Source organism: Heteronotia binoei, chromosome 6 (assembly GCF_032191835.1).
Source record: "Heteronotia binoei isolate CCM8104 ecotype False Entrance Well chromosome 6, APGP_CSIRO_Hbin_v1, whole genome shotgun sequence".
In the NCBI taxonomy this organism is placed as follows: Eukaryota; Metazoa; Chordata; class Lepidosauria; order Squamata; family Gekkonidae; genus Heteronotia; species Heteronotia binoei.
In genome coordinates this window covers 73,396,227-73,421,056 of record NC_083228.1, presented here as the reverse complement: position 1 = coordinate 73,421,056, position 24,830 = coordinate 73,396,227, and the positions used below count along the sequence as shown (strand labels likewise).

The 24,830-nt window shown below is 41.2% G+C and overlaps 2 protein-coding genes across 4 annotated transcripts in view; one reads left to right on the top strand and one right to left on the bottom strand.

Annotated features, from left to right (window-relative positions):
- The window catches only part of STN1 (STN1 subunit of CST complex), a 55,762-nt gene extending 39,281 nt beyond the window's left edge, over positions 1–16,481 (bottom strand). Inside the window, exons 1-4 of one of the 2 annotated variants that reach the window (XM_060241716.1) lie at positions 16,013–16,481; positions 14,726–14,826; positions 9,156–9,350; positions 1,869–1,964 (exon numbers count right to left, since the gene is read on the bottom strand). In XM_060241716.1, coding sequence (XP_060097699.1) covers positions 1,869–1,964; positions 9,156–9,273 — 214 coding nt within the window. In that variant the 5' untranslated portion in view covers positions 9,274–9,350; positions 14,726–14,826; positions 16,013–16,481. The remainder of the gene's footprint in view (positions 1–1,868; positions 1,965–9,155; positions 9,351–14,725; positions 14,827–16,012) is intronic. The other variant, XM_060241717.1, reaches the window with a different exon arrangement.
- SLK (STE20 like kinase) overlaps positions 16,183–24,830 on the top strand; it is a 62,650-nt gene continuing 54,002 nt past the window's right edge. Inside the window, exons 1-2 of one of the 2 annotated variants that reach the window (XM_060241714.1) lie at positions 16,183–16,650; positions 16,953–17,712. In XM_060241714.1, the coding sequence (XP_060097697.1) occupies positions 17,563–17,712 (150 nt within the window). In that variant the 5' untranslated portion in view covers positions 16,183–16,650; positions 16,953–17,562. The remainder of the gene's footprint in view (positions 16,651–16,952; positions 17,713–24,830) is intronic. The other variant, XM_060241715.1, reaches the window with a different exon arrangement.

The window sequence follows — 24,830 nt, the reverse complement described above, 5'->3', positions numbered from 1 at the left end:
TGAAGGCCCCTCTCCCTGCATGCTATAATCCAAATCATCCCCTCCATACACAAACACCCCTGAGAATTAAGTTCCAAGCACAGAACTCGAGGTGCACATCTGATCAACAGGGCTTCTGGGAGACATGAGGGATTTATAATGTGTGAACTGGCCCCAAGAGACAGCTGTTACATCTGACTGTTTCCCATCTGCTACAGGGCAATGAAAATCCCTAAACTCCTAGAAGCAAAATCCCAGAAGCAAACTATGGGATTATTTGACATATTAAAAACTGTATTAGAATATAGCCTTTTCATGGCTTACTAGACAGTGTGAAAGGAAGGCTACTAGATACAAGAGGTGCAGGACTTTTCCAAGTGAGAAGTATGTGTAAAATATCATGGGAGTGCTAAAGGGCTGTTCCTTAGAGGGGTAAAATATGGGTGGGCTGTAAAAGATAAAGAAAGGCAAATTGTATGAGAGAAGGCAAAGTGTATGGGGTATGCAGAAGAAAAAATGTGCCCATTTTTTTTTTGTAAAAGTGAGATTCACAACTAAAATGCACATTGTTCCACACTCTTCAAAGAGAAAAGCTGCCTTACATCATATTGGCTTAATGGTCCAACTTAGCAGTGGCCTCCTCCATTCTCAAGCAAAGGGAACTGAACCTGGGGCCTTTTCCTCACACATCATGCTTTCACTTTATCATTATGTTGCACCTAAAGTGCTTCAGTTGGCACAAGCCCCAATAAGCCTCTTTCCAATGCTCTATAAAACTCAAATCCAAAAAGCCAGGAGTGTGCTTCACTGTCCAGAGAAGATAGATGACCTAGGTTGCCTTTTAAAAGCTGGAGGCTCCTTAATAAACTACTTTTAAATACCTGAAGACAGAATCTACCAGTTTTGACATCTGTGTAAGAGGAACGAGGGTCAAACTTACCCAATTTCCCTCTTCACAGCTGTTCCACTTTTTTGTAGCTATTTGTTCATGCACATCCTGTTATTCCAAACAACCTTGGGGGCGGGAGGTGATCACAACAGTACTCCTCCTTCTTTCTTCTAGCGAAAAAGCTAATGGGATAGGACTCATGGAGTCTTGTCCCTAAAAGTGCAGCTGCTGTGAGAGAACTCTCAGTCCCTCCCACTTCACAGGTTGTCTGTTGTGGGGGAGGAAGATAAAGGAGATTGTGAGCCGCTCTGAGATTGTGAGATTTGGAGTTGAGGGCAGGATATAAATCCAATATAATCTTCTTCTTCTTAAACAAACTGAGATTGTGAGTCCAAGGCTGTTATTGTTTACTGTATGATTTTAAACGATGCTAGACCCAACTGCCACTAGAAAAGTTCAGAATGAGGGAGCGGCAATAAATGGGCATTTTATATCCAGCCCATGAAGGAAAGTTTTTTGTTGCTCATGATGATTAGCATCTGGATAGATGAAGCCCTTTGTTCACATGTGTGAAGGGAATATAGTTGGCAATCCTAATAATACTGTCCTGGAAGTGGACCCCTTTAAATAAAATGGGAGTTACATCTGAGTAGATCACTTTAGGATTGCTCTTATGGCACTCACCACTATTTCAGGCTCGTGATCAATTCTGAAGTCATTCCTCAGGTAAACTCATATCAATATAGCTGTATAACAGCATGCCCAATAATGAACGTTTTGAGCATTTTACAAACACCCCTAGAATACTTGGAAATATGTATTGGTATTCACTTACATTTCTGGATTGTAATGAGGGGAAGTTTCATGCTATAATTCACTAAGTGCTAAGGACCACCCCCCCCCACCACCAACAGAACACTTATTGTCTTGTCAAAAATATTAACTTTGAGGCATTAATAAAACGTTGGAAAATGTTGATGAGAAACAGATGTTCTCTTACCTCCATACATATGAAAGGCATCTCGTTCTTTGGTTAGAACCACAGTTCCAAGAACATCCACTTGCCTTATTGGATGTCTATTGTAAAAGAATATACCTAAGAAGGGAAGGAGCAAAATAAAAGGGTCTAGGTTTTTAATAAAGATACATTTTCATTTTAGCCAGCCACTAACTGCAACAACTCAGTACCTCCATTTTTTCATCACCATAAATTTGTTCCATCTCTGAAAGTTGTGAGTATTATCTATGAAGACTTGGGTCCCTTAAGAACCAGTTGGAAAAGTTTTAATTTAATGGATCCCATAAAACCCAATAAAATTAGTCTGGACCGGTGTTCCCTCTAAGCTGAGTTAGCGTGAGCTAGCTCACAGATTTTTAGCCTTCACCTCACACATTTTTGTCTTAGCTCAGGAAGAATGACCCCAGAACACAATAATTTATGCAATAGCTCACAACTTTAATGCCAGTAGCTCACAAAGTAGAATTTTTGCTCACAAGACTGCAGCTTAGAGGGAACATTGGTCTGGACACCACTGTTTTTATAGATTAGATGTTACAATTTTTAATGTAGTTTAAATATGAATTTTATTGTTATGATTCTATTGTTTATTACCATGTTGTAACCAGTACTGAGCTTGCCTTTTGGGAAGAGTAGACCAGAATAAAATAAATCAAATAATAAGTATTCATGGGCACTGATTTCAAATCTTGATCAAGATACTGCATTGGCCCATCTCATTAACATTTTTTTTAATTAAGCCAGCAAGCCGTAGAACTATGAATATTTATTTTACTGTATTTACAGTAAATCAGGCAACTGGTTCCCTATCTCACTTCTCAGGACCCATTAACCCATGCAATGGTCACTACCAGACTGGATTATTGTAACTCGGTCTATGTTGCAGCTTTCCTTAAACTTGACCTGGAAACGGTAGCTGGTGCAGAATGCAGCAGCATGGATGTTGATGGTGACATCTGTGCAGGCAGGCATCACTCCTTTGCTGCGCCAGCTGGCTACCAATAGAGTTCTGGATCCAGTTCAAGGTTTTGGTCTTAAGTTTCTAAGCCCTATGTGCCCAAGGAACCGCATATCTTCAGGGCTGCCTCTCCCCATATGTGCCTGGCAGAGCTTTATGCTTTAGTGATCAACATCTCATAGTCATCTCTGGTCCTAAGGACATCCAATTAGCCTCAACCAGAGCTTTTTTGGCCCTGGCCCCTAGCACTTCAATAAGCTCCCACTTGAGATCAGGGTCCTGTGGGACTTGTTACAATTTTACAGGGCCTATAAAACAGAGCTATTTTGCCAGGCTTTTGGTTGAAGCAGAAATAAAAAGCACAATGTTCACGATTAACACAAGCTACATACCGTATTTTTCGCACCATAAGACACACTCCCCCCCCCAAAAAAAAAGTGAGGGGGGAAAGTGTGTGCGTCTTATGGAGCGAAGGTACCGGTGCCTACCTTCCTGGGGGGGGCGGGATCCGCTGCCTCCGCCTCTGATCCTGGCGCTTCCCCCGCGCCTGCCTGCCTGGCTCCAGCTCTGACGCTTACAGCAAGCGCCAGGATCGCTCCCTCTGCCCTCTGATCCCGGCGCTTGCTGTAAGCATCAGAGCTGAAGCCAGGCAGGCAGGCACGGAGGAAGCACCTGCCCCCTCTGCAAACCCAGCGCTTTGCGAGCGCCGGCTGTGGAGAGAGCAGCATGCTTCCTCCGTGCCTTTCTGCCTGGCTTCAGCTCTGACGCTCACAGCAAGCGCCAGGATCGCTCCCTCTGCCCTTTGATCCCGGCACTTGCTGTGAGCGTCAGAGCTGAAGCCAGGCAGAAAGGCACGGAGGAAGCACGCTGCCCCCTCCACAGCCGGCGCTCGCAAAGCGCTGGGTTTGCGGAGGGGGCGGGTGCTTTCTCCATGCCTGGCTTCAGCTCTGATGCTTACAGCAAGCGCCGGAATCGGAGGGCAGAGGGAGCAATCCTGGCGCTTGCTGTAAGCGTCAGAGCTGGAGCCAGGCAGACATGGAGGAAGCGTCGGGATTGGAGGCAGCGGATCGCCCCCCCGGGAGGAAGGTGCGTCCTATCATCCGGAGCGCCTTATGGTGCGAAAAATACGGTAATAAATTAAAGAAGAATAAAGAATGATGTGACTGTAAATTTCTTAAACACTACAAATCCCATCTACACATAAGACAAAGTACAATGCAGACTCGACAAAAGAGCACTTGCATAAGAGCATACAAAAAGTTAATCCATTTCTGAGGACACCATTTCCCTCCCCCCATATGGCTGTTTCCCTTCCAGAGGAGGAGAGGGAGGAGCCCTCAGCCAATTGAAGGAAGGATTTCTCGGGCTCTTTCCTTCCTTCTCCCACCCTCAGCCAATCGAGGGAAGGATTTGTTTCTCTCCTCTGAGAAGCAGTGCAACAGGCAGCTCAGCCAATGAGAACGGAGAGTCAGCAACTGCCAGAACCAAGGTTGGTTGCCTTTTACTGACAGATTCAGCTTGACTGGCTAGCAAAAGCCACTCAGGCAGGAAAGAGGAGCAGACTCAACCAATGGCATGCAAGTACTCTTGATTGATGTTTTGACAGGTCAAAGGTTGATGCAGCACAGTCCCAACCAATGAGGAAGCTTGGTTTTGCCAAGACAAAACAGCTTATATATAATGATTATGACTTAATGGTTTACAGCATGTGAAAATTCTGAACTCAATTATCCACCTATTGTCAATCCCACCCTTGTCAAAAAATAATTGAGATTTATAAAACCTGTTCAACAACATTCTTTCCTTGATTAGGGCAATTTATGGACCAGAAATCTCTTTCTCAAGCTAACACCCTGTGAAAAACCTGATATATCAAGTTCCTCAGCCTCTTTATTTTTGACTGGCATGAATCTTATTCACTTCTGATAGGCCACTTCTTACAGAGCACTGGCCATCTTACTTGACTAGCAAAGCTGATTGCCTGGATATAATTGTGTTCCATTTATAGCACACAGTGAGTCCTTAAGAGCATGTGGAGATTCTAACCTGACAATTAAATTGTGAGAAAAGTCCTCCCCTATATGTAAACTCATATTCTGATGTAGAATTGACAGACCATTCAATATCATATCCAAGGAAGTACAAGATTGTAAGTTAGAGTTCAATTCTCCAGTGGTCTATTTCTGACACAAGAAAATGTATGCCAAACTGAATATTTTTTTTCTGACTGCAGAATGTGTTTAGTGCCACAAAATTTGACTTGTGTCAGTGCACATAAAATGGATGTCATCACAGATGTTACTTTAAGTTCTTCCCAATGGTGGATGTCCACACATAGCTCTCAACATGGATTAGTCTGTGTGTTAGCAGGAGCTCTTAACATGGATTAGTCCCTCTGTCAGCCATTTCAGCATGGTTTGGTGGTCACAGTATCAGACTAGGATCCAGGAAATGCAGGTTCAAATCTCCATACTGCCATGGGGATCTTGGGCCAGTAAATCTCCTTTTGAGCCAAAACTGTCTCACAGGGTACAGAAGATAAAATGGAGGAGGGGAGAACAGTGTCATTGGAGAGAAAAGTGGGATATAAACATCTGAATTAATTAATGTGAAACAAACACAATTCAGACATTTCAAAACAATGCTGAGAGGCTTTGTGATGGCAGAGGCTTCATGACTGTTTGACAGCAAGATGCAATTCACTTTCCTCCAACTAAACTCTATTTTTTCATGCTTTTTGCCTAGCCATGCCCCCATGTATGTTTATTTTTCAGGGCAACTTTGCCAGACAAAGATTGTTTTGTCTGGAAATGGTATTAACTTCTGCCCATTATTTCTGATCAGTCTCATGCAGTTTAAGATTTGCCCACTAATCCTTTATGCTTGAAATGACAAGATTCTGAAGACAATAACCAAAAGGGTAGTCTCAGTGCCATTAAAGAAATGTGGGCAATGCTGGCTAGAACACAACAGAAAGTTTAAAAAGAGGTGTGGTGTAGGGTGACACACAGTGACCAGACAGTTTAATGTGAGGCAGTGCTCAGGCATTCCTTTTCTATGGCATGGAGGGAATTATGAAGAATTAGTGGGTTTAAAACTATATATAATTTTGTATTTGTTTAAAGCAATACATGTTCCTGTCCTATCACAGACACATTTCTTTAGCTAACTGTATTTATTAAAAATGTGGTATTTACTTGGCAAGCCCCAGCACCCTTAGGAAACCCTGGTCAGTTTCATTTCCTTGTCGTTCAAGCTTTGCCTTCAGCTTGCAGAGGGTTTTGATACAGTAGTTAAAGGCATACAAGATTTTGCTACCTTTTGCTTTTAGACTGTTGAGGTAGTGTTTCCTACAGATGCCCTTACTGATGAAATTTTCACTGCAACAAGCCTGAGCAAAAGGAAAATGTCCAACCTCAGAAACAAAAACGTTTGCTTGACAGAAGATGTTTGAATCCCCTGCTGCCACAACTGCTCAGTTTCTTGCAGGATAAAGTTGAAAGGTTATTATAGGTTAGGAGCTGAGGGATACGAAGACATTGAACTTCAGTTCCAATAATCCCACAGTTTATTTGTTTAAAGGTCAAGAAAGTTTATGCTAGAGTTGAAGGACCAAATCTAATAAAGTTCAGGACACAACTGGGAATATTCAGCATCATTTTTTATCAATATGATTAGACACACAAAATAAGAATTGGCTCTTGAATTACAACTAAAAAAAAAGATATCTGAAAAGTAAAGTTGCAGTTTGAACCTTGAATTATTCCAGTCAAAAACCTGTATCTTATGCGGTAACAAAATTTTGTGCATTAGCTCTCAGAAAGCGAAACTGTCTAAGGAAAATGTTAAATGATGAAATATGAATTTCCTTTTATCTGTGATCCTACATTTGTGTCAGTTTTAGAAACTTTCTTTTAATCTGTTTTTAACCTTGCTGGTCTTTTAACCATAATAAACTTGATTGAATTATGCCTGCCAAATAAGGATTAGACTAGAACTAAAAACTTCAAACTACAGTTTCATAAGGTAGTTATGGGTTTGGAACTCCAGGTTCCTGTGGTGGAACTCTATGGTGTCACATCCTTTAAGTCAGCTATAACTATGCCTGGTTAACGAGGCAGAAATGGGAGGAGTGCAGCATGGTCAGTTGCATCTTGATGCTGTACTCCCTGAGAGCAAAGTCCCATCTTCCCCTAAGACTGGAAAACACTTCTTCTCAAAATGTGCTGTGGCAGAGCTAGTGTAGTGCAATGATTTCACAGTGCAGGACTAGGACCTAGGAAACCCAGCTTCAGATCCCCAATCTGCCAAGAAGCTTCAGGCCAGTCATTCTCTCTTAGCCTAAGGGACCTCACAGTGTTGTTGTGAGAATAAAAAGCAGGAAAACAATGCATGTCATCCTGAGCTAGAGAAGACAGATAAATATGTAATAAACAAACAAACTGCTAAGGCACAACAAACAGCATAGCTGCTGTCTGCACTTATCCTAGGAAAGCTTCTGCTGCTCCCTCAAACTCCCTGAGCTTTCAGTCTTCCCATCCCATCTCTGACTGGTGAGGACTCATCTGTCCTACAGGTAACATTATAGCACAGGTAACTGACAGAGCATGGACCTACCCCCCAACAGTGAATGCTTAGTATCTTTGTGCATACAACAATGACATGGCTGTTCTATCTACGCTTATGCTACTCAGCACAACTTCCTGACTGCCTGCTATTTTTAGTTATGCTTGTATGACTCATGCATTACAATTACATGTGTTTCTCCAACATGGCTCCCTATACCACTATGAGAATTCCAAAATGTTGTGTGATTCTGGTTTCACTTATTAAAATGATACCTATGATAATTCATAATGTTCACCGGCTTTCTAAGCACAACACACATGGCACATGCTAGATGCATCCAAAACAGGCCTAAATAAAGAAATTCAGAAATAAGGCAAGAAAAAGTGATCAAACCAGAATATTAATGAACCCAGAGTTATTAGAAGAAAGTGTACTAGACAGATGTTTTTGCTACACCTAGTCACTCCAAGAGCTTACAGTATGCCCTGTAAGAAGAGCCCTGTAAGCTCTTGGAGGATTGGCTACCTCAGGGTGAGTGGCCTAATATGTAAAGGAGCTCCTGCTACAAAGTGAGCCCTGACATTAGTTATCTGTGGCTCAAAAGACAGGGTAACATTTACCTGCCTGGTTCCTTGAAAGCAATTTTAACTACAGCAGAGTTGAAAAGAGAGGTTCCTTTTTTGAAAGCTTTTACCAGCTAAAAAAAGCATATCCTTTGGCAATCTGGGATGGGTGAAAACAGTGCAAAACTGTTTACCCATTCCCAGCGAAGGCATTACAAAATCAATGTCCTCATTCTTAACTGATTTCAGGACACTGGCCATTTAGTATCAGGACATATTACAATCCATGTGGATTGGAATCAATTAACAGAAAAATCATACGTTGATGTTAGACAATCCTTATCAGGAGCAAGTTGCACTGATGGGTCCCCCCCACCCCGAGGAATATGTTTAAAGAGATACTTTCAACAACCTACTGGTTAATCTAGCACTGTATTCACTTCCTCACCACCAGCGTCAGTCTACATGTAATTGGATGGAGAAGAAAGGATTCAAGCACATCAGTGATAGAAAAGACATTATTCTGGATAGTGTGGTCCAAGCACTTCATATTTTTCCCAACTTCTTGCTGGGTTAGGTGATTAGAAAGCACAACAAGGCCTGGCAACACCAGCAAAAGGTGGGATCCTCCTCAGGCATGTGTAAAGAAGGAAATACTTCTTTACACATAGAGTGCTTAAACTGTGGAATTTGCTGCCAGACAATGTAGTGATGGTCACAAGAACCGACAGTTTTAAAAGCGAAGTAGACAGATTCATTGAGAATAGGTCTATCAGTGGATACTAGCCACGGTGACTGAGGAGAACCTCCACATTCGAGCACTAAACCTCTGAATCCAGAGCCAAGAGGCAACATCAGAGGAAGGTCTCGGCCTCTATGCCCTGTTGTTGGTCTTGCAGAGGATGTTGGAATTGCAGAGGATGCTGGTCCAGTGAGGCTCTTTTTCTGTTTTTTTAGATTCTTCATGGAAGGCAAAATAATCTGGCACCCCAGTAAGAAGGCCATTCTCATTCACTCCTGCCTGTCTCATCATCTCCTCTGATCTTCAGTCAAGAAAAGGGAAAGACAGTGGAGGTGACAACACTGGCTATACTGCTATGATGCCAATAACACCACTACTGGTTTTAATGAGAAGACCTGCATTATTGTGCTTTAATGGTGGGCAATCTTATCACTCACCTGGCACCTGTTTCGATTCTTTCATTTCTTGTATATCTTTAATGTACATTCTTGCAGAGGCTGAGAAAACAGGGTCCAAGCCCCATAAGAATGAAGGTACCTCCTCTTCCAATTCCATGGATGTGATGAACTTTCGGAAACTCCCCCACAGTCATAGATCAACCATCCACAAGTAGAGCAAAGCAGTCTGCAAGGCTAAAAAATAAAAAAATGCATAAATAAAATCCTCACAGTATCCTAATAGTAGTATTACAGCCTACAGCAGCTGAATGGCAGTAGCCAGTATAATACAAAGCAACTGCTGTCCTGACTATAAGATAATGCAGAACCATTCCAGTTAAGTATGATAAGAGGAAGTCCAATCAAGTTTGACTTTCACTGATTGCCAAGGTCCTGACTTGGCCCAGCTAAAATTGCTCCCAGTGACCAAACCCTCTCAAAGCCTGGATAATGGAAGAATGAGGTGGAGAGAGCAAAAGGAAGCTGATATAGCAGCAGAGAGATCCAGGTGTGCCAGAAATGTCTCCGAATGAACAAGCAACATGTACAGTGGCATTTAGGAAGTTGAGAAAGACTGGTCCCTGAGACCTCCCTTAAGATGGCAGATGGGCCATGAGGGAGAGAAAAGTGTAGCTTAACTTCCTCCTCCCTCTGAAGTAGAAAGGGACGATACTCCACATAAGCCATGGCACTAGAGTATCAAACAATGCCACCTTTCAACTAAAACATTCAAATTATACAATCTAAAAAAGTACTGTTATCATGCTTTTTGTTGTATTAGGTTTATGTACTTTTCTTTCTCATTTTACTGAACAATTATTTGATGGGAACCAATTTTGCATGGTATGTATTATGCTGTTTTGTTCTTTCCTATCTCTAAAGCCCCTCTTTACAACCAAGGAATCCTAAATGGGTGGTGTAGCCCACTCAAGAACCTTGTAAAAATCCAAGTCTCAAAAAGCTTCAGAGTTAATTTGTTGTTATCAATACAAAAGCAATGTTGATGGAAGCAACAGGTCAAATTGTTTATGCAAACTGTGACAGTTTAGTTTTGTATGTAATTATTTGAGTGCAACATCTTATTACATCACATGCTGCTTCCACAAGCATGTCTAAAATGTGCATGACACAGTCTGATTCCTCACATCCAGAGCCCAATGGAACTAAACTGTACAAAATAAGAATGCATTACTAAAAATTAACAGCTGCTATCTTCCTTGCTGATGGCATTTTGCTCTAGTAGCAATTAGAAATGCTTTCTATTCTAACAGGAGTAAAGATCTGCACGTTTTGTTTGAGCGAAGTCTATTCTGACCTAGTCTTAACAACTGCCTGTACGCTCTGTTATGGCCACACCTTGAGGAATAGCCTTCCTGAGACGGTCAAGAGGGTTTCCACACTCCTGTCATTCCACAAAATATGTAAAACAGAGTTGTTCAGGAGACATTTTCTATAAGTTAATGGGGCTGTACCATAAGAAAACAGTTCAGGAAGGTGCCCATAAAAGAAAAGGGACTGTTGATTATACTACAGTGCATAGAGTATATTAATTTGCACATGACGTAAGGTCTCTTCAGCACAAAAGGTGATAGCTACATTACTGTGCAGTCTGATTATGTTTAAAAATAAACATCCTGCAGGCAAATAACCCAATGTACTTTCAAAACTACTGTCACAGATAAGTAGGGCAATAATGTGATTTTTACAGGGGGCAGCAGGGGGAGAGAAACTGAGATATCCAGGTTGCTGAATTCTATAACTCACATTTTAATATGGCTTTGCCATACACAGCAATAGGGTTACATTATTGTTCTGCATTAAAATTTTGGAGCTGTGGACATCTTTTAAGCCTTTTACGACTTGGGAGCCATTTAAAGGATCATCACTGAATCTGCAACTCCAGCCTTACCAGTAGCTCTTCCTTCTGTAGATATGCAAAAACTGCCACTGCCCAGGCTCAGGATTTTATAGTACCAGTCCTCAGTCTTCAGAACAGTCTTATTCAAAACGCCAAGAAGGCATCTACCCACTAGTCCTTTAGGGCAGTGGTTCTCAACGGGTGGTGTGCATGCTACCAGCAGGATGCACTAGAATAGGTGGGATGCAGAGTTTTCATAATACTTATGTGGTGTACTGTTTAAAGTGTCAGACTAAGAACTGGGAAACCCAGCTTCAAATCCCCATTCTGTCATGGATGTTTGCTGTATGACCTTAGGCCAGTCACATACTCTCAGCCTAACCCACATCACAGGAGAAAATAGGATAAAATGAGGGAGTGAACAATGTAAGCTGCTTTGGAGAGAAAGGAGGGATATAAGTAAATTTAAAAAACAGGAATTTGCTGTTTCTCCAGCTCTATGTCTACCTACAGGTGTGACATGCCATATCCTGCTGAGTCTGCCTGGCACAGATTATCCATCTGTGTCCTTTTGGCATTCTAGTAGCAATAAAGCCTGTAAACACTAAATGTCTTTCTTGTGGAAAAAAGCTTTTCTGTTTCTATCGTCCTGGGACCCAGGTTCTTTTGCTAGAGTGCCTGGTGTGACATAAGATATGAAAGACTGAGAAGTACTGTTTTAGGAGATCATGTGAGGGCATGACAGGGAGTGCAATGCAAAACATTGTCAATTGTTCTGGCATTCTGTTTTCATTTCTCAAGCATATTACTTTAATGACTGTTTATTTATATTATGTTGTAAGGTTCTTTGAATTCCTTTGGGAGAAAATAAGAATAAAATGTGTTAAGTAAATTAAGTCTGTAAAAATACAAAATAGGTAAGGGCATCAAGAACTGATATGCATCTCCACTATGTAAAGAACAAAGAGCTGTTGTAGTAACTGAGGAGTGAAAGGTAGCAAATGTCACCCCCATCTTTAAAAAGGGTTCCAGGGGAGATCCGAGAAACTACAGTCCAGTCAGTCTGAGTTCAATACCGGGAAAGTTCGTAGAAACCATTATCAAGGACAGAATGAGTAGGCACATTGATGAACACAAGTTACTGAGGAAGACTCAGCATGGGTTCTGTAAGGGAAGATCTTGCCTCACTAACCTGTTATAGTTCTTTGAGGGGGTGAACAAACATGTGGCAAAGGAGACCCAATAGATGTTGTCTACCTTGACTTCCAAAAAGCTTTTGATAAAGTTCCTCATCAAAGGCTCCTTCGTAAGCTTGAGAGTCATGGAGTAAAAGGACAAGTCCTCTTGTGGATCAAAAACTGGCTAATTAATAGGAAGCAGAGAGTGAGTATAAATGGGCAGTCTTCGCAGTGGAGGATGGTAAGCAGTGGGGTGCCACAGGGCTCAGTACTGGGTCCCATGCTCTTTAACTTGTTCATAAATGATTTGGAGTTGGGAATAAGCAGTGAAGTGGCCAAGTTTGCAGATGACACTGAATTGTTCAGGATGGTGAGAACCAGAGGGGATTGTGAGGCACTCCAAAGGGATCTGTTGAGGCTGGGTGAGTGGGCGTCAACATGACAGATGAGGTTCAGTGTGGCCAAGTGCAAAGTAATACACATTGGGGCCAAAAATCCCAGGCAAAAATACAAGTTGATGGGTTGTGAACTGGCAGAGACTGACCAAAAGAGAGATCTTGGGGTCATTGTAGATAACTCACTGAAAATGTTGAGACAGTGTGCGATTGCAATAAAAAAGGCCAACGCCATGCTGGGAATTATTAGGAAGGAAATTGAAAACAAATCAGCCAGTATCATAATGCCCCTGTATAAATTGATGGTGCAGTCTCATTTCGAATACTGTGTACAATTTTGGTCACCACACCTCAAAAAGGATATTATAGCACTGAAAAAAGTCCAGAAAAGGACAACTAGAATGATTAAAGGTTTGGAACACTTTCCCTATGAAAAAAGGTTAAAACGCTTGGGGCTCTTTAGCTTGGAGAAACGTCGACTGTGGGGTGACATGATAGAGGTTTACAAGATTATGCATGGGATGGAGAAAGTAAAGAAAGAAGTTTTCTCCCTTTCTCACAATACAAGAACTCATGGGCATTCAATGAAATTGCTGAGCAGTAGGGTTAGAATGGATAAAAGGAAGTACTTCTTCACCCAAATAGTGATTAACATGTGGAATTCACTGCCACAGGAGGTGGTGGCAGCTACAAGCATAGCCAGCTTCAAGAGGGGATTGGATAAAAATATGGAGCAGAGATCCATCAGTGGCTATTAGCCACTACATATTATTGGAACTGTCTGGGGCAGTGATGCTCTGTATTCTTGGTGCTTGGGGGGGAGGGACAAAGTGGAAGGGCTTCTAGCCCCATTTGTGAACCTGCTTTTTTTTGGCCACTGTGTGACACAGAGTGTTGGACTGGATGGGCCATTGGCCTGATCCAGCATGGCTTCTCTTAGGTTCTTAGGTAACAACAGTGAAGATGAATTAGGCTGTAGTGGCAGGACTCAATACTTTGCCATGCTCAAGATGGAAGAGTAGGTCCATGGATAATATAAAATAATATGACAAAATACCTAAAATAACATATCATGGTTGTTATTGTTGTTTTGCCGGCACAACTGACTTATAGTGACTCCGTAGCATTTTCAAGGCAAGAGATGTTCAGAGGTGGTTTGCCATTGGCTGTCTCTGAGCAGTGCAGCAACCCTGGTATTCTTTGGTGGTCTCTCATCCAAATACTGACCTTGTGTAGCTTCCAAGAGCTGACAAGATCACACTATACAGGTCAGGGTACAGCATGCTAGAGAGCTCAAAAGGGACTGAAGTGAACTGGCAAGTATAGAAACATATTTAATTTATATCTTTAAATAATCTATTCAAGATGCAAAGGTTAAAAGAGCCAGGAACATTTAGTCTTGCTATTACACTGCTGTGGAGGAAAGGATGTTGTTGCTTAAACATTTAGAGGCTATCAAAAACATAACTGCTCATTACCCCTGATTACAGCTTTGATAAAACAGCATAACATTGGCCAAAAATCAAGATGGTCAGCCATGTTAATCTGTAGGTGGCTCTAGAAAGGAGCAAGAGTCCAGCAGCATCTTAAAGATTAACAAAATTTGTGGCAAGGTATGAGCTTTCAAGAGTCACTGCTCACTTCTTCAGATACAGCAAGAATGTGAGTTATTGGAAAGTGGAGTGATTCCAAATGCTGAATGACATCTCTTACAAAGGAATTTCAAAGATAACTTAGACTGCTGAATTGCAGCTGAGAATGAAGCTCAAAACAATGCATCCACCTGGACGTAATCAAGATCTAGGTTTCCCATCTTATTTCCAATGCTAATTTTCCATGTCTACTACTCTGCATATCACATCCAATCCAGACACACCTGCTATTGCCATTTACCTGCTCTTGTCATTTGAGATCTGAAATAACTCCCTTCTACAAATTTTGTTAGTCTTTAAAATGCTATTGGCTATACATTATATTATCAGTAACATGTTGAAGCTACAACTGTTATATATACATATGTATAATGCCATTTTTTATTTAATTTTGAACAACTGGAATAAATGCATAACAATGATCTTTCTAACTGCTTATGAAAATAAGCACTGTAGGAAAGAGCCATCAGGGACAAAAAAATAATACCTTGCACCATACTTCTGGATCCAGATGTTTAAGTGTTTAAACCTGTATGGGACTTTTGTTTCTGACATCTCTCTTCTTCACCCCAAATAGGCAGTTACCGTCTAATAAGGGCAAAAGACCACATACAGGTTACAATTTATTAGAGAATAAAAGTAGTAATTGAATGATGAAAACTGAAGACCTACACATATATAAAGAATGGAAAGCATATGCTTTCCAGTAGGTCTGTGTTAAGCCCTGTCCACAAGTCACAGTGAGCACATGTACAATCCATGGACAGTGAACATTTGATTTTTCTTTATGCACACAGAGTAATTCTGATGATACTTCAACATGAGTACAAATGAATATGTTGTTTAAACCTCACATTTATCCAGGTACTGGTCCCCAGTTTTATTTGTAAAGTGAACATATACTAGCTCTTGCCTACAAACAGGCAGGCTATATAAGCTAAAAGGAGGTAGAGTTAAGAGGGAAACTGAAGTCAGGAAACATTTTTAAAGAATGAAATCAAAGGCTTCAAATTCATGAAAATAAAAAGGATATTCAACCCATTTTTGATAACAGTAGCTGAAGGGTTTTCCAGAGGAAAGATATTTTACACAAGAAAAAACTTCAAAAAAATTAAACATGTCAGTGCTTTGATCATCTCACGTAAACAGTGACAGTATATATCTGCCATCTCTCAACCCTACCAGTGAGGATTTACAGTAGCTAAAACTCCTTACTCCCACAGCAGCGTGCTTTGATACACCAGCTGGAACAACAAAGCCAATAACACAAGCCTTCCCTTCCCCCCTCCCCCCCCCCCCCAAAAAAACTAGAGCAGCCAGAAGTGCGTGCCACTGACTTCAACGGCACTAGCACCAAGGGAACTGCGCACAGAGCTGGAGACTTTTACTAGCTGCCTGTAACGCATTTACTTGAGAGGACGGAACAAACTAGCAACACATTCTTCCAAGAAAAAGTGCGCAGGGCGAGGCTGCACGAAACATACGAAGGGCCAGACGGAAAACTTTCAACAGAAACCGGCACGAGGCACTTTAATAACATTTTATGAATATGTTATATGAGACAGCTCCATTTCTGATACTGAAAACTATATTCGCGTAGTCTACCGTAAAAAAAATCGGAGATGCCCATTGATACCTACAGCACCACTTTATTTAGTTCAAAGCAGCTTAGCGAAGGGGAGAAAAGCCTTCTCTTTATTTTCACACACCAGTTTTTCTGACAAAAAATTCAGAATAGCCGCCACCAAAAAAGAGGGGGCAACCGCTCTCTTACCGCTCCCGTTGCGCAGACTGAACCCCTTCTTATCAGTGCCACCAAGGCCCTCAATAGCAGTCGTCTCATTCCAGGCACCGCCAACTTGCCCGCCAGAGCGTTCGGAACAATCCTATTGGCAGTTTTTCTGTAGACCCGCCCTCTGACATCATACGCACGGCGAAAGAAACGGAAGGAAATCCACTGATAACCGCAAGTGGGGTTTCGAGTGCTTCCTTACTGCCGCCCCATTTTTAAAAACTTAAGCTTCGCAGAGTATCATAACCGTCTAACTGTATGCTGAGAGGGAGAAACTGTTGAATGCGCTAGCCTGGGAAAAGAACATCAAAGGCGATACTCGGAACTAATGCGCATGCGTAACGGGAGGGAGGGGTGGGAAGTGTTGCTCGGCGAGAGCTAATTGGGAGCGGCTCGATTTGGGTCCTGTCGAGAGCGGTGGTGAGGGGCACGCGCGCACGCGCTTGCGATCGTGGTTGGAAAAGACGCGAGGTGCGCTATGAGGAACTTGGGTGGGGGGAGGAGAGGAAGTCGGCAGAAGCGGCCTTAGCGCTCTGCCCCGCCCCCCGACCCGGAGGAGACGGAGGAAGTGGGAAACTGAGGGACCCGGGGGTTGGCGGCGGCGTCTTCAGCGTCCACAGGTAGTTAATTCTTTCATTTGCCTATTTTCCGCACCTTGTTGGTGGTGACGGCACCTCTATTATAATTATTCGTGTCGGGTGGTTCTTTAGAGATCTCAGATGGGGGCTGTTTTCCTGTTTTGTAGCGAGGAGTTTCTCTCGCCGCTCCCCGAAATAGGCTGATTCCATTTTACTTCAGTAAGCCTGAGAAAGCCGCTTCCTAGTCGTTTAGGGCAGCGCCCACGTTTCTTTTTTACTCTCCCACGGTGAGGAACATTCATGAGCTGAGAAGTAAATTATTTCTGTCCGCCCCTCCTCCACAGGTGAAGAATCGTTTCCAGTCGATGAAGTTTTCTTCTCTTCCCGCTCCCTCCGTGTGTCCTTTCTCACAACTTCGGACTACTGAATCTCTTTTCCCGAAGAAGTGGCTTGTCCCTGGGAATGATGTCTATAGTCTACGGTTCTAAATAAGTACTGTTGGGACTGGATTTGAGTATAGTCATTTGCCTTTCCATTGTTTGGCGCAAGTACTCTCTGCTGGGTTTTGGCATTTGTTAAACAAACAAATAAACATCAAACCGGAGGTGCTGATGGGAATCGTACTTTATCTGGGCCTTGCCACGTGTTGAGACATTATTAGAAGAAACTAACAATCATGTAATTCTTAAGATGCTAAAGCTGGAGTGAGATGCTTGCAAGAATCAACTCATTACTTTTATGTGCCCTACTTGAAGTTTGATGATTCTGCACTAAGTCCAGAAACCTGCTATGAGAACCTGTGCTGTTTTGGCACTGTCTACAGAGTTGTCAAGTTGCAATTAAGTGCCTTGCCTTTGGATCATAACGTAACAAAAACAAAACTGGCTGCAGCAAACCGCTGTTTATTTATTCTGTATTTGTGATCATTCTCAAACTACATTTAAAAAGACAAAAATGTCGTTCTTTAACTTCCGGAAGATCTTTAAGTTGGGAGGTGAAAAGAAAAAGAAGCAGTATGAGCATGTCAAGAGAGATCTGAATCCAGAGGATTATTGGGAAATTATAGGAGAACTTGGTGATGGTGCTTTTGGCAAAGTATTCAAGGTAAGAAATGTTTTTGCTTTATGTTGTCGTGAAATACTTGTCTTTAAACATTAATCTGTACGGTTTGTCACTTGTTGATTTCATGCTATGAACATTTCATAGTTCAGAGAAAGTTTTTGATGATGTATTGATTTAATTCTACAACTTGGTGCTGAGATGAAGGGTTTTTTTATTTTTCAGTCATAACTATTTTTGTCATAAATGGGCATAAGTCACAGTCCTTAATCACTGCCTATAATAATAGAAACAAATATGGCTGGTAGGTCACAGGCCCACCCTTTTCTCTTTGACTATTGCAAAGCTTTTCCGTTGCTGCGTTAGTTCTTTTCTGGAGTTTTATCTGTTTTTTTCTGTATACTAGAAGAACAGGGAACTTTATGTTTGAGGGTATTATATGTATAGTTGCAAGCGTTATAATTTTTTAACTGTTTTGTTGCAAGGATGTTAGCTTACTGTGTTCTTAAACAGTGTACACTGCTGGTGCTTGAAGTGTAAAGTCCAGGAATTTTTTTCTAGGTTGACACTTCTAAGGGGTTCATATAACCTTTTGTATGATATCTATTTATCCATATGTCTCCAACCCCCCCCCCCCCCCGAAGCAACTGTCAAACAAAAGATGTTAAGGGAAGAAGGCTGTGTCTTGAAATGTTATCAATTGTGTTTTGATTTTCACGTTTTTGTTTTATTGGGTGGGGAATGTGTCTTCTCATTTTAAAAAGAAGTAGTTTAAAATACAAACTCATCAGGGACAGAAATGAATATCATGGCCAGGCTGCTAGAAGAGATAAAAGTATTGAGGGGGCGGGGAGAGAACTCAAGTGTTGTTTAAAAGTAACACAAGGTTTCAGACAGTATTCTCATATCTTAGGGTAGCGGTGCTGAAGGACATCTTTTGGCTGAGGCATGATGTATTTTACCTTTCTGACATGTTTTCTTAGTTACGTAAAAGAAAGTTTGATATGGTACTTTCTTTTTTGATTGAACACTTGGATTTAAATAGCTTTTCTGGTTATTTCTCTGCTAGCACATTTGCTATGGTAGATGCAGATAACCAAAGATGATAGTTTACAAGACAATATTTATGTATTTTTAAATGGAAAATATTTTTGGTATCATACTGGAAGTCAGTGCGGAAGGTGTATCTGAAAAACATCTTTAGGCTGTACTGTAAGAGTTCTATATATTTTGATAGCCTTGATGCCAGAACAATTAGCAGGGCTTCTTCAGTGACATGTAAGCATTGCTCACAGTTGCTGTTCATGGAACTTGTCCTTGTTGATTTTACAGTGTGTGCAGAAGGGAGCCTTAGGATTAATTTATAATTCACACACCTTCCTGTGAAAAGCAGGTAGTTCTTCATCACTATGTTGCATATATGTTAAATAAAACAATTGTCGGTCTCCAGTTGGTATAGGAGAGAAAACATCTGGTTCCTGTGATTGATGACTGTTACATACAAATGAAATTGTTATCATATCTGGATGTCACTTAGATCTTGATTCAGAATTTTAAAAACCATTTTTCTTACATTGTCACTAGCTTTCAGAGTAGAATGATGTGTAATTTCTTAATGAGACTGATGATACCTTTTGCTTTAATTGGTTGTTGAGATTTTTTGTTTTTAATTCTGTCAAAATTTACCTTTGTTTTGCAAACTTTGTTTGCTTAATTTAAAATGAGATTTGTACATGCTTCATTTATACATAATTATAAATGTTCATTTTATACGTAGTTATAAATGTCTATTTCTTGATCAAATTGTATAATAATTTGAAAGCTTCTAGAAAGTTATTTCATTTAGTGTACTTCAGAGTCTAACTGCTTATAAGGGTTAAGCTTTCTTGTTTTTATAGGTAGCATTAAAATACTGCAACAATGTCACCAGCAGAGATTAGTTTTTAAATACTGGGCATAAGGCATTTTGAATTTCTTTAATGAGTTAAATTGCAAGTTAACTTTGAAATCTTCTGATTTGGGTTCATCTGTATTTTGACATCCAGAAAGTTATGGGGTACAGTATATAAAAATGGAATTTATGTTAGGCACTTCGTTATGTCCATGTATAGAAATTTTATTATATTTTTTAAAATTTCATAGAATCATAAAATATGTGCATGTTGAACAAGATTTCAGTGCTCAGTTGGAGGGTCTTTTGTTTTGATTACTTAAATAAGAATCAGGCCTTAAAAACTGTTAAGGCTTGCTATCCTACCTTGGTGTCCTTATGGTTTCATGTTTATGTTAGGAAGATATTAATTGTTTTTTTGCGCTGGTTAATAAGACTCACAGTTGAGTTCTAGTCAAAGGTTAGAAAATGAAATAGTAGTAGTATACTGAATGGCAAATGCACAGTCACAGTAATTATAATTGTAAGCCAAGAATTCGTACAAATGGTAGAATAGTTTTTCATGCTTTTAGATAAATATACTCATTCACTGTATATAACAGAAAGGTAATAATTTAAATTCCTCAAACCAAGATGGTATAGTATGCAAGCTGATTCTTGCTTTGCTCTACATTAGTCACTTGTGAGCCAGGTACTTCATGAGTAATCCAGAGACTTTTTCACATGTATGTGTACCTTGTGCTGACAAGTACATGTTGTGTAAATGTTGAATGTATTCATGATCCTCCCATTCCTTTACAGAACAGTCATCCTTTTTCAAAGTATGAATAAAATAATTTGAATTATGAGTACCTCAGCTTAATTTCTCAGTTAACTTTGGGGGCCAAACTACACATTGTGCCAGCCACATCCAACCTGTGGTGGCTGACACAATTTTAGAGGAAAATTTAGCTGTTTAAAAATTGCTGTATGCACTGCATATGCATGCACTTACTCTCCCTCACCCCTGGTGTGCTCTGGGGTTGTTGTTTTGGCACTTGAAGGGGTGGGGGGGGACCTTGCTTGTTGCCACTGCAGGGTGGGCTAATCAGAATTGTACCCTTATGGCAATTTTTAAAAGGCTAAATGCTTCTCTAAAATAGTGTTAGTGGCCAGAGGTTGGACTTACAGCTGCCATCACATGTAGTTTGGTTCTGAGTGTATGGATGCATTAGGTTTCCCAAAGCTTAAAAAATGTTTTTGAGCACAGAACTGTTCAAATACATGCTGGATTTGTATCTCTGAGTTGCATATGGAACTAGGAACCAACTATTTAGGTTCTTTGTCATTTTTTCCTATAGTTCTTGAGGTGTAGAGGTGATTATCAGTTATATGAAGTCCCAGAATTTTTTGAGAGGTGTTTAAAACATCTTCAAGTGTTGTTGCCATTCCCCCCCCCCAGCCATTCATCTTAAGTTTTCTTACTTTCTATATACAATTCCTTGTAGGCTTGTGAAATTCTGTGGCAATGGATCCTTGATGTAGTGGTTATGAGTGGCAGACTCTAATCTGGAGAACCGGGTTTGATTCTCCACTCCTCCACATGCAGCCAGCTGGGTGACCTTGGGCCAGCCAGTTCTCTCAAAGCTTTTCTCTCAAGATTAGTTTTCTCAGAGTTCTTTCAACCCCACCTGCCTCCCTGCTGTGCAGAGAGGAAGGGAAGGAGATTGTAAACCGCTCTGAGACTCCAAGTGAAGGGCAGGGTCTATATCAAACTCTTCTTTTATTTGCAGTTTAATGTAAATTGGTGATAAATTTTAATGGATATTTGACATTTTTCTATGTTTAAGCACTTTCAGTCTTAAACATAACATTTACTTTTGTTCTATTATTACAATTTGTTTCATTCATGTATTTAACTCAATACAATTATTGAAGCAAGACTATGTGAAGTTCTGTCTTTGGTTGTCCACTTGGTACTTTCATTGCATTACCTTGCAAATGTAACATCTTAACACTGGCTGCTTTTGAGGTCTGCCCAGATATTTTAGAAGAATGTTTAGAATGGATGATTGAAATGGTTCATTTTTTTAACATCTGGGGGTCATATCCTGGTGGTTGCCTGCCACTGTGAGTATGTATGATTGCATACCTGAAAGTTAAAACAAGTTATGAGCTCGGCTATCTCTGCTCTTTTTAAAATTGCATACTTTTTTATAATCCACCTTTTTTGCAGAAATGCAAGGTGGAGCACGTAATGTCAACAGAGCAGCAGACATACAATCAACAATATAAAATAGAATTACAAAATTAAGAGTGCACTAAATTGTATACTATATGCCATAAAATAATATGCATACAATGTATAGTGAAACCTGCTTTAGACCATTTGGTCCTTGAAGCATCCTAAGAAGCTGAAATCATCAAGGTTTTTTCTTCTCCTCCACACATATCCAAGGTATCAGCACTAGGCTGCTCTGCCTCAGGTTGTCAACAAGCCATCAACATGCTGTGATCCTGCTGTTTTAGTTTGCTGTCTCTTTCCTTATCCAGAAGATAATGCATACTGAAATGGAAGCAGTCCAGTGGGATTTATCATAGTAAATAATCAGAAGCTTACTAAAAATGTTGAAGGCTGTACTGTAATAAAAGGAGGCTTGGAGGGAGAGACTGAAATGCACCTCAAGTGTATTTCCAGTGTTTAGCTCTCAAATAGTAATTTAGAAACTTTCTAAAAACTAGGCATGAAATGAAGAAGAAAAATGTTTTGATACTTATTTATTTCAATTTCTATCCTGCCCTCGCATAAGGCTCAGGGCAGATTACAACAAATTAAACAGCTTAAAAAGGCAACAAAACAGATCCCATACAAGATATAAACAGAATGATCCCAATTCAAAACTCTGCCTCAACAGCCAATCCAAATCCCCAAACTGGGAAAGCGGGAGGGGGGGAGGTCAAATTAAAAGAACTGCCGCCTCCTCAACTAAAGGCCCAGTGGAAGAGCTCCATTTTGCGGGACCTGCAGAACTGTAATAGATCACGCAGGGCCCTGATCTCCAAGGGGAGCTCATTCCATCAGGCAGGGGCCAAGGCCAAAAATGCCCTGGCTCTAGTTGAGGCAAGCTGGACATTTCTGGGGCCAGGAACCACCAGAAGTTGCAGTTGAGTTGCAGATCATAGGTACCAATGGGGGCTCATATGGGGGAGAAGCAGTCCCGAAGCTATGCTTTAAAGGTAAGCACCAGCATCTTGAAATGGATCCAGTACTCAATGGATAGGCAGCCAGTACAGTTTGCAGAGCACAGGACGGATCCATGCCTGTACAGGTGACAAAGTCATTATCTGTGCAGCCGCATTCTGCACCAGCTAGAGTTTCTGGATAAGAGCCAAGTGCAACCCCACTGAGAGTTACAGTAATCTAGCCTGGAAGTGACTGTCGCATGGGCCACTATGGCCAGGTCATGAGGAGTGAGATACTGGGCCAGTTGCCCTACCACACTATTTGGTTCAAACAGGATGAAATGATAACATTCCAAAGCCAATTGGTCATAATCATGATCAATAAACAGTGTTTGAACTAAATCAGTCTTGTAGTGTAATGAAAATAATGTATTACTTTATTACCTGTTTGCAGATAATAGGCAAAATTCCCTCCTTATTTCATTCTAAAGCATCACCTTATATGACTTGACAGAGTATTTCCTGAGCTAAGGCAGGCAAATATTCTACTGTTATTGTATCAGTTCTATGCACATTTAGGTTTTTGACTTGACATTAGTGGCAAGTAGTCCATTAGAATAAAGCATTGCTCTTAGTGATCACATTACATGATTGAACTTTTGTGGGTGAGTTTTTCACTTCAGTTCACAGAAGGTCAGCCATTTGCTTTTCCCAGAATGAAATGCTTATATCAATATGTTTTTTTTCCAGAAAATGAAAAAATAAGCCATTCAGTAAACAATTGCTATGTTGCATGCAAATGGTAGCCAATGCAAAGCAAATAAGTTTTGTATATTGTCTGAACTTTGGTGTTGGTAGCAAGCTTTGGTGTTGCATAGAACCTCTTTATTAGGTAGAATTAAAAGTAAATAATGTTAGTACTGTTTTACAGCATTATTTTTCTCTGTTCATATACTAGGCACAGTGAAGGAAGGATAAACAGTCTGAAAATAATACAAAGGGGGGAGGGGTCTTACCAGCTATATTGACATTCTGCTCTTATTTTGTTTATGGTTTCACACAGTACAATAACTGCATTTCAGTATAATAATAATAAAATTTTATTTATATCCCGCCCTCCCCGCCAAAGCGGGCTCAGGGCGGCTAACAACATTTTCATAAAATTATACAAAGTTTAAAAACACATTAACTTTACAACGTTCCAGTTACCTAAATACAATACAGATTTCCAGGTGCTAATTCCGTTTATAAATGATAGTAGCGAAAGTCACCCAACAGCACTCTCAGTCAACAAAGGCCATCCTGAAAAGGGTAGTCTTGCAGGCCCTGCGGAACTGGTCAAGGCACCGCAGGGCTTGCACTTCTTCCAGGAGCTGGTTCCATAGGTGTGGAGCTGCGATGGAGAAGGCCCGTGTACGAGTGTTTTGAAGTTTGGCCTCCTTTGGTCCAGGGATAGTCAGCTTGTTCTTCCCTGCTGACCTCAGTGCTCTCTGGGGTTCGTATGGGGAGAGACAGTCCCTTAGGTAGGCAGGTCCTCGGCCATATAGGGCTTTGAAGGTAATAACCAGCACTTTGTAGCGAACCCGGTAAGTAACTGGCAACCAGTGCAGTTCGCGTAGCCTCGGCTGTATGTGCTCCCATTTCAGGAGCCCCAATATCAGCCTAGCCACCGTGTTCTGCACCAGCTGCAACCTCCGGGTTCAGCAGAGAGGCAGCCCCATGTAGAGGTCATTACAGTAATCCAATCTTGAGGTGACCGTTGCATGGATCACTGTTGCTAGGTCCCGGCGCTCCAGGAAGGGAGCCAATTGCTTTGCCCGCTTCAGATGGAAAAACGCCGACTTGGCAGTGGCTGCTATCTGGGCCTCCATTGATAATGAAGGCTCCAGTAGGACTCCCAAGCTCTTGACCCGGTGTGCCGCCTTCAGAGGCACACTGTCAAAAACTGGGAGAGGTATTTCCCTCCCCAGGGCGCCACGACCCATGCAAAGAACCTCTGTCTTTGTTGGGTTCAGCTTCAGCCCACTCAGCCTAAGCCAAGTTGCCACGGCCTGCAATGCCTGGTCCAAATTCCCTGGAACGCAGTCAGGCCGGCCATCCATTAGCAGAT